Source organism: Egretta garzetta, unplaced genomic scaffold (assembly GCF_000687185.1).
Source record: "Egretta garzetta isolate BGI_Z169 unplaced genomic scaffold, ASM68718v1 scaffold3, whole genome shotgun sequence".
Lineage (NCBI taxonomy): Eukaryota > Metazoa > Chordata > Aves > Pelecaniformes > Ardeidae > Egretta > Egretta garzetta.
The window spans coordinates 719,746-728,091 of record NW_009259099.1 but is presented as its reverse complement, the minus strand read 5'-3'; the positions used below and the strand labels follow the sequence as shown (position 1 = coordinate 728,091).

Sequence of the window (8,346 nt, the reverse complement as noted above, 5' to 3'; positions counted from 1 at the left end):
TGGTGAAGCCGGTGAGGGCCGGGGCGGGGAGGGGGAGCGGGAAGGGGAGCGGGGTCGCCATCCCCGGGGTCCCCCTCCCCGGGGTCGCCTCAGCGCCGGGCTCCGGCCCCCGGGTGAGTTCCTCGCTCTTCTCCCGCCGCAGCCCTGCGCGAAGCAAGCGGGCGACTTCGACTCCTCTGACGAAGAGGCCGCTGAGGAGGACGCGAGGCCGCTCCCCGTCTCCTGGTGAGGCGCGCCCCGCGGCGGGCGCGGGGGTCCTCTCCCTCAGGAACGGCGCGGGCGTTTGCCTTGCATCCCGCTCCTGCAAAACGGCAGTGTTTTCCCGAAGGAAAGCCGCGCCGGGCTCCGGTGACCTGCCGGGGCGAGGGCCGGCCTGGCGGCGCCCCTGGAAGGGGATGCACTTGGCGCTGGCGAGCTGCCAGCGGGTGTGGGGCCAGGTCCGCTTCTTGGAAGCGTTTTGCTAGTCGCGGGGCGGCGTGCTAGCCCGAGTGTCTCGGCAGATTTTGCCTGACAAATCCCAGCAGAGAACTGCTGGTGGTGACAATGTGAATTTTTCCCTCCTTCGTTGAAAGCAGTTACTCGACTTTCATTAGCCAACTCTGAGAAATAGAAGCTTGGGACTAATACCACGCTAAAGAACTAAAAAAACAAGTGTTGGATAATATTTGAATTTAATCCCGTGGGGATTTGTCAACACTTTCCTCCCCTTGGGTGGGGGTATGTGATGAAGTACACTGCAAACGTGTGATTCCCGGGTCTGATGTTGTAGAAGTAACACTGGAATATTTCCATTTTATCCTTAAAATCAAATTATTGGTAGTTAACTCTTCTCATGGTCCCACGGAAAAGGAATGTCTTGTAAGTTATTGCTATTCAAATAATCAAAATATTTTGATTTTTTATTTTTATTTCCTGATAGGTTGTCTTTGTCTCCTGTCTACTCCTCTGAATTCCTGGGATTATGTTCCCTTCCAGGTAAGAAGCATTCACTGAAATTTGCAGGCATGTTTGAAGCTGAAGAGCAGTAATATCTTTGACCCAAAATTCTGTGTTCCATTGACTTGGGGTGACTTGTTTTATAATCTACCACCGGAATATTTGTTTCAGAAATACCAAGATATTTGACAGAATATCTTAATGCAAGATCATCTGGCTGAGTGGGAAGAGAATAGTGGCCATCTTCCACCATCATTTAAGAGTTGGCTTTTTAGCCTAACTCACTATTTATAACAAGTAACTACATAAGTGAAACAAGGCTGCTTTGACAAATAATTCCTTTATAAAATATATTGGGCTCAAATTACACTCACTCGCTGTGCTGACAGTTCTGTACCGCTCTCCTTTAGCGTCTGGGTTGCACTACCATGGCCATGATGTAAAAATAAACATATAAGCTTTCCCTGTATTTTTAACTACCAAAACTGCAGCCGTGGTGAATCTCCCGTGGTCACAAAAGAGATAAGACAGAGCTGCTGGTGGTGACAATGTGAATTTTCCCTCCTTCATTGAAAGCAGTTACTTGACTTTCATTAGCCAACTCTGAGAAATACAATCTTGGGACTAATACCACGCTAAAGAACTAGAAAACAAGTATTGGATAATATTTGAATTTAAGGTACCTTGAAGTGGGGGACGGCCAGTGCTGACGAAAATCCTGCTAACACTTGAACGCCACTTAACTCACATGCCAAAAAATAGCTGCATTATGTTTTTTAGCCACCTGAGCTCTTCACGTAATAGCTATTTAATCTTCAGATGCTAAGCTCCAGTCGTAGCCCTGCCAATACAGCCCTTGGTCTGCAGGATTCTGCTGTCATGCTTTCAAAAGGTGTTTCTAAATACGCACAATCCTGACTGTTCTCAGGGCAGGCATAAAGATTGAGTGCTTATGGGGCCATGAGTGAAGGAGGGGAGACAGAGAGAGGACACAGTGCAAATATATCGAGCAATTACATCTCACAAAGCAAGCAATAGCTATGAATATTGTGGTGCGCTATTTTGTAGGGCTTGCAAAAATGCCTTGGTAGCATGATCTGAGGAAAAAACGGAAGCGGTGATATGCTGAAGACTGAATATTAAGGAGGATTTTTAATGTGGTTTGTGCTGAGTATTACAGAACAGGGAACTTCTGTTCCTACCGGTCAACCAGACAACTCTTAAGTGATCTCCATCCAGCCCCCTTATTTGTTGGTGGGTTTTGTTATGTGTTTTGTGGGTTTTTTTTGTGGGTTTGTTGGGTTTTTTTAAGCTGTACCCTGATTTATAATATCCAAAACTTTTCATCTGGAAAATGCATAGCAGCTTAAAAACTTGAGCAGTTTTTCTTTAATCCTATTACATTACAGTATTAAGCAGATAATCATGTTTAAACTGCCTTCTGCACTAGTGATCTATTTGCAAAAATAAGAACTGAGTTTTATTTGGGGTGAGGCTTTGGTTTTGGTGGGAGGTCATCTGTGCTCTGTTCTTCAGCTGTAGCAGCCATTGCATCAGTGTCACTTACCTGGAGTGATAATTGTCATTCATGATTTGTTTTAGGTTGCAGGTTTAAGGATGTTAGAAGAAATCTTCAGAAAGATATAGGTGAGTCTTCCAGCCATGTAGAAGTGCCTCTCACTTCCATGCAACGGGCAAGAACAACGCGCAGGTAAACTGAAAGCATACGCTACTAAGGGGCGAGAGGTTTCCCTTGTCTTAGTCTGGAGACTGCTGAAGTTGCTGTTTATCTAATTTGGGCATAAGGATCCAGACACCAGGTATCTAAAACATGGCTTGACTTCAAGGGGTGGTGTCATTTTACTCATACTTCTGCAACAGATGCTGTAGTTTTCTGCCTAACATGCCGTGATGTTAGAATGCAGGGCAGTTCTTTACACAGTCTTGCTGGGAGTATGTCTGACAGTAATGAGTCTGAGTCTTGGTAACGCTGCTTGGAGATGCAGCAAATATCATAGCACAGGCACTGTTATGAGTTCTAGGTATCACTTTCAAGTGTGCCGCGCCACTTTCTCTGTGGCTTCTCTACCAAATATTGCAGAAGTGGTCAGGGTATTTGCAGGCGGGAGCTGTAGAGGCATCTGCGTATCTTTCACAGTAACTATGAGCTCTGCTAAGTCCCGTGCAGGAGAAGGCATCTTCAAAACAGCTAGGACCAAGAAGTATTACAAACTTGTAATCTCCTTTTCCCAGAGAAAAATGAGATTGGGATAGAAAAGATGAAATCGTGTAAAGATTTGTGGCTGGTATTCATTTGTAAAAACGAGTAGAGCAGAGACTAATAGCAAAAACTCGCAGTGTTTGGGCATAGTCACAGCTGGAGACGGGACAGAGTCATGCCTAAGCTGGCAGCAGTTAACAGGATGTTCTGAGTGCTGACATGCTTTCTGGTGATGCCTGTCTCAAGACTCACTCTGAACAGACAAAATTCCTCTCGTGGGTTATCTGAAAGCAAACGTGGGAGAGACCCAGTAAAAGAAATGCAAAATTGCTAACTCCTATTGTCTTAACCTCAAAGATTAAACATGAGAATCGGTACCAAGTAGCTTATCTCTTTATCCTTAAGCTTGATAAGCTTTTGTTTATTTGCAAGTGTCTTAATCTGTTGGCAGAAGAACTGAAGAACTATGGGACCCAGGATATATTTGTGCTTTGCACCAGAGGAGAGCTCTTAAAATACCGAGTACCAAACCTTATAGACACCTACCAACAGCACGGGATCTGTGTGCACCACTATCCTATTCCTGATGGAGACGCTCCTGACATTGCTGAGTGCTGCAAAATTCTGGAAGAGCTCAGAAGCTGCCTGGAAAGTAACCGGAAAACAATCATACAGTAGGTTCTGGTTGCCCCCCTTTCACTCCACATTCCTGTAAAAGATACCAGCTTCTCTCTAGATGCATGACTAGCTGAAAGGGAATCCTGTCAAATGACAATTGCTTTCTTTAGCACTAGTTCAAGCTGTGAGAAGCTGCTTGTTTCTCCTCATGTACCCTTTTGGATCTAACTTGAATCTCCCATTTCCCCTCGCTCTGTCCAGCAAGCGCTTCAAAGTGTGTGTGGAATGGCACCATACACCTCCTTGCTGTAAGCCGACTTGGATATGAGCTGTACGCTAAAGCAGCTGTTGCCGGAGGGCATGCACCCCAGAGCTGCTTATCAGGGACTCAGCGGGTTCCAGCAGTGCAAAATTGACTCTTAAATTGCATGAAACTGGTCTAAAGTAATTTCTTTAGACACTCGTAGCTGAGCTCAGGGTACAGAGGAAGAGCTTTTCAAGTTCCATGTTCCCTGCTGACAGCTCCCTGCACAGGCATCCCACGGAGTCCTTGGGCTTCCTGCTGGTGCAGAACCCTGCTGCTGTTGTTAGCTCACATCTATCATCAAAGCCTTAATCCAGAGTAGGATTTAAAGAAAATGGAGATTGTCCATCTTCATGCTGTTTTCTGTCCTCCTGTGCCTTTGGGACTATTACCATAAATGAAGGGGAACTTTACAATTGCAGTTTCTCTAGAAAGACACTGCTTAAGGAAGGTCTGAAGAATAACTGGGAGAAAGCCTTGTAGGTATTTCTATAGAAATTCTAACTTCCTTGTACCACTGCTCTTCTTGATTATATTAGGTCAAGAATTGTGTCTGTACATCTATGTATGGGGGGCGGCTCCGGGTGTTGCAGTCTACTACAGCTTGTTACAACCAAATGTTTTCTTCTCTTTCAGCTGTTACGGTGGCCTTGGACGCTCCTGTCTCAGTAAGCAGTTGTCTTCCCCCTCTCAATGCCTGACTAACTAACCCGTCTTACAAACCCATGCTCGTGAGACAGCACTGTCTAAAGGAGCCAGATTCTGCTTGAAGCTTAACTGTGGTTGCAACGCAAACTGCCACTGCAGGTAGCAGGCTGGTTAATGGTTTTGAGCCCGTTTCTTGGGAAAGGTGTTGTCAAATGGTAGTAACATTAGCTGCCTGTATAGAAACTGCTGGTGGTGAGTGACACGAGTATGTCATGGTATAGCTCTGAGTATGTAGGTGAGGGGATGGAGGGTCGGGCAGGGTCAGTCTTTCAGTGAGGCTGATGAAGTTCTCACTTTCTGACTCTTTCTCTGTTTTCACTGCAAATGTTAGTCTCCTCTGATTGATGGGATTGTGCTTTCCCCTCTTCCCTAAACACCCATCAAGAAAAGGAGATGAACCTATTTCTCTGCATTTTTCTGCAGCCCAGCGTTCCCCCTAAGGTTTTCAGGGGCATTAGTTATTGCGTGTGCCCCAGAGAGAAGGGGTGGCAATAGTGCCAAAAAACCAAACGCGGTCAGAAGACACAAAGGGGAATTAACTGGGTGTACTGGGACTTGTTCTTGGAAAGACGTTAGGATTTGCCCCCTGAATGCTGGAAAGGCATGGGGCAGGGAAAAGTGGGATGGGTTTTGCCTGTTTCCAAAGCCTGCAGGCTTGGGCAGGCGCAGCAGGCAGACGGGCCAGTGCCAACACATGGTGTTCAGCAAAAGATCCAACAGATCTGTGACCCTGATATGATGAGGCTGTTTTGCTAGAGCGGTTTCCGTGGAACAAACCTATTGCTGTGCACCTTTCCCTTACAGTAGCTGCGTGTCTCCTGCTTCAGCTTTCGGATGCGCTGGCACCTCAGCAAGCGATAGACAGCCTCAGGAACTTGAGAGGATCTGGGGCGATACAGACCATCAAGGTAATGAAGCTACAACAGGTGACATGCGTGTCGAAACAAGAGCGGCGAGCGGCACGGTCCTCTCCTTTGCTTCACAAAGGGATCCCTCTGTCTGTCTGAGATCCTCCACAGCTGGTGCCCCTGCTGCTCCCTGGAGTTTGAGCCAATTCTGTCTTGCTCTGCCTCTACTGAATTTAACAGCTGTTCCCCCTCTCTGCTCTTCACCATCAATAGTAACTTGTTGCTGCCTCCTTATCCCGGCTCATCACCCATTGAACTATTGTCCCTTTTTCTGTTGCTCACATTCTCCTCACAACTTGGACACCTGCTTGTTTTTTCCACCTTGGTTCTGCTCCATCTTCCTAACCCAGCGAGCCATGTTCCTCTTCCGTAGCTATCACATCGATCTGCTGGCAGTTGTCTTTTAGGAAGTATCCCTAGCACTAGTGTTAAAATCTACACAGAGGGAGACCTAAGTTGCTGAACATAATGAGTTTTTCTTCTTTTGGTGGGATTTGTAGCTACTCTGTGTACATATTTCTGTTGTTACGAGTCCTAGATGCTGCACTCTTAAAACTGGCCTATGTACAGGAAAGAGGAGCTGACATTTAAAAAGTTTACGAGACAGTTTCTGAGGGGGAAGAGTTGCCTAAAGAGTGTCTCTTTGTTAGCTCTAAGCCTCTCTGGATGGCAAATCTTGTTTAAACTACTTGTTGAAAATCAGTTTTCCACAAACCAAGGGGGCAGGTGGGGAGCAGCTTGCATCCCTGGTTGAAGAGGCAGGGAAGGATACGAACAAATGTTGTAATTAGAAGCCCTCACAGCCACTTGGGGTGGATGATCTGTCCTTCAGCCTCTGCTGACCAACACTTTTATCTCATTTCAAACACTTGCATATTACTCCACATGATGTATGAGTTGGCCTAAGAACTCTCTACTACGAGTGTTGTACACCATCGCACTAGCTAAAGGCGCCATCTTGGACTCATTATGGAGGGAGTAGCAGTGCTCTTGGTGACCCAAATAAAGCAGCTGTGAATTCTGACATGAAACTCCCCCCTATGAGGATCATGTTTTGCCTTACCTTGAGCTCACGTGTGCCCTTTACGAGGAGCCACAGGACTCAAACCAGGATCCATCTAACCCCTGTCTGATGGTGAGAAATTCCAGGGGATTTGGAGTAAGCACATGAAGAAGAAATACCCCCGGATGAGAACTGCCCCCCTCTAGCCTGTGTATCAAAGAGCTTTTTAAGACTTTAGTCTTTTTAGTAGGGCCAGCTGTGACAAGACAAGGGGTAATGGTTTTAAACTAAACCAGGGTAGGTTTCAAGGTGTCCCTGCTCCTGCAGGGGGTTGGGCTGGGTGACCTCTAGGGGTCCCTTCCAACCCAAAACATTCTGTGATTCTATGATTTTATGAAGACAGGTAGTGCCTCTTCCCAAAGTGTAGCGTGCTCATTACAAATCTGGTTGTGCTTTTTCAGCAATACAATTACCTCCACGACTTTCGAGAGAACCTAGCTGCACATCTGGCAACCAAGGACACAATATTAAGATCGGTATCACGGTAACTAATGCCGGCGCGCTCTACCTTTGTGGCTGCGGCAGACGCCTGGACGAGACACCTTGCTCCTGACCTTTAGCTTCGCATCGCTGCTGCCTGTGACACAACTGCTCACTTCCACATCTGTGTGTACAATGTTGGGGTGGGGGGGGGGGGGGGGGGAAATCCTACAGGACATGCAGCACCCGCCTCTGTTAGGAAGTCTTTAATACTTTAATACTCACTGCCTACTCGCATGGAAGCGTATTTGTGTTCATTACTGTTCCTCTGGCGGCCTGCAGGCCTCCTGAGCTTGTGTTCATTACAATCATGAGTCTTACACAATGTCTACCTCGTGTTTAGCATCACTTGGTGCTGACGGCACGCACCTCTGCTGCCATTGACCTGGTACGCTGATGGTTTCGTGTTGACATCCTACAGGCTGCTTCAGTGTACTTACCGAGGGGAAGGGAGGCCAGGCTGTCAAAGCAGCGACTGAATTTCATTTTGACTTTGTCTCCATTCTGTGTAGCGTGAGAACTGGGACGCACAATCGGACGCGAAGGCAGGATCTGCGAGGACACGGAACAGTCTGTAGCTCCTCACAGCTAAGTGCAGACTTCCAGTGCCGGCAGGCTGGCTTCTGCTCCAGTGCGTAGGGGAAGGAAAAGGGGGAAGAGGTGAAGGACAACTCCTCCTCTACTGCCTTTGTAAGAAGCATGCTGGGGTAACGTAGCTAGATTAAAATTCCATCACTGGAGCTGTTTAAAAAAAATACCTGAGCTCTGGCTTTAAACTAAAGGAGAGTTAAGCGTGAAGATTTTTGGAGTGCTCACGCCTTACCAACTAGTAACTCGTTCATTTTAGAAAATGTGACGGTGTTGCTCTTGGTGTGTTTTAGGAAGGTGACCTCTCATTCCAACGGGTGGTTTTATACTGAAGCTCTGTGACAAACCAAGCGGGTGGGGTTTTAGGTATAGCCTATGTATAGGAAGAGACACTGTGCTGTAGCCACGTGAGCAAGTTGCTGGCACAGTGCTTCTGTACGCTAATGCTGGAGAAAGTAAATAAACAGCTGTGGGCTGGAGAGGACCTCACAGTAACACGCCGGTAACACTCTGCATCCCT

General features: G+C 46.9%; 1 protein-coding gene across 1 annotated transcript in view; it reads left to right on the top strand.

Annotated features, from left to right (window-relative positions):
- CDKN3 (cyclin dependent kinase inhibitor 3) overlaps nucleotides 1-7,246 on the top strand; it is an 11,007-nt gene extending 3,761 nt beyond the window's left edge. The window contains exons 2-8 of the mRNA XM_009635191.1: nucleotides 9-225; nucleotides 920-975; nucleotides 2,539-2,583; nucleotides 3,609-3,831; nucleotides 4,716-4,747; nucleotides 5,592-5,695; nucleotides 7,160-7,246. Coding sequence (XP_009633486.1) covers nucleotides 9-225; nucleotides 920-975; nucleotides 2,539-2,583; nucleotides 3,609-3,831; nucleotides 4,716-4,747; nucleotides 5,592-5,695; nucleotides 7,160-7,246 — 764 coding nt within the window. The remainder of the gene's footprint in view (nucleotides 1-8; nucleotides 226-919; nucleotides 976-2,538; nucleotides 2,584-3,608; nucleotides 3,832-4,715; nucleotides 4,748-5,591; nucleotides 5,696-7,159) is intronic.
- The last annotated feature ends 1,100 nt before the right edge of the window (nucleotides 7,247-8,346 follow it).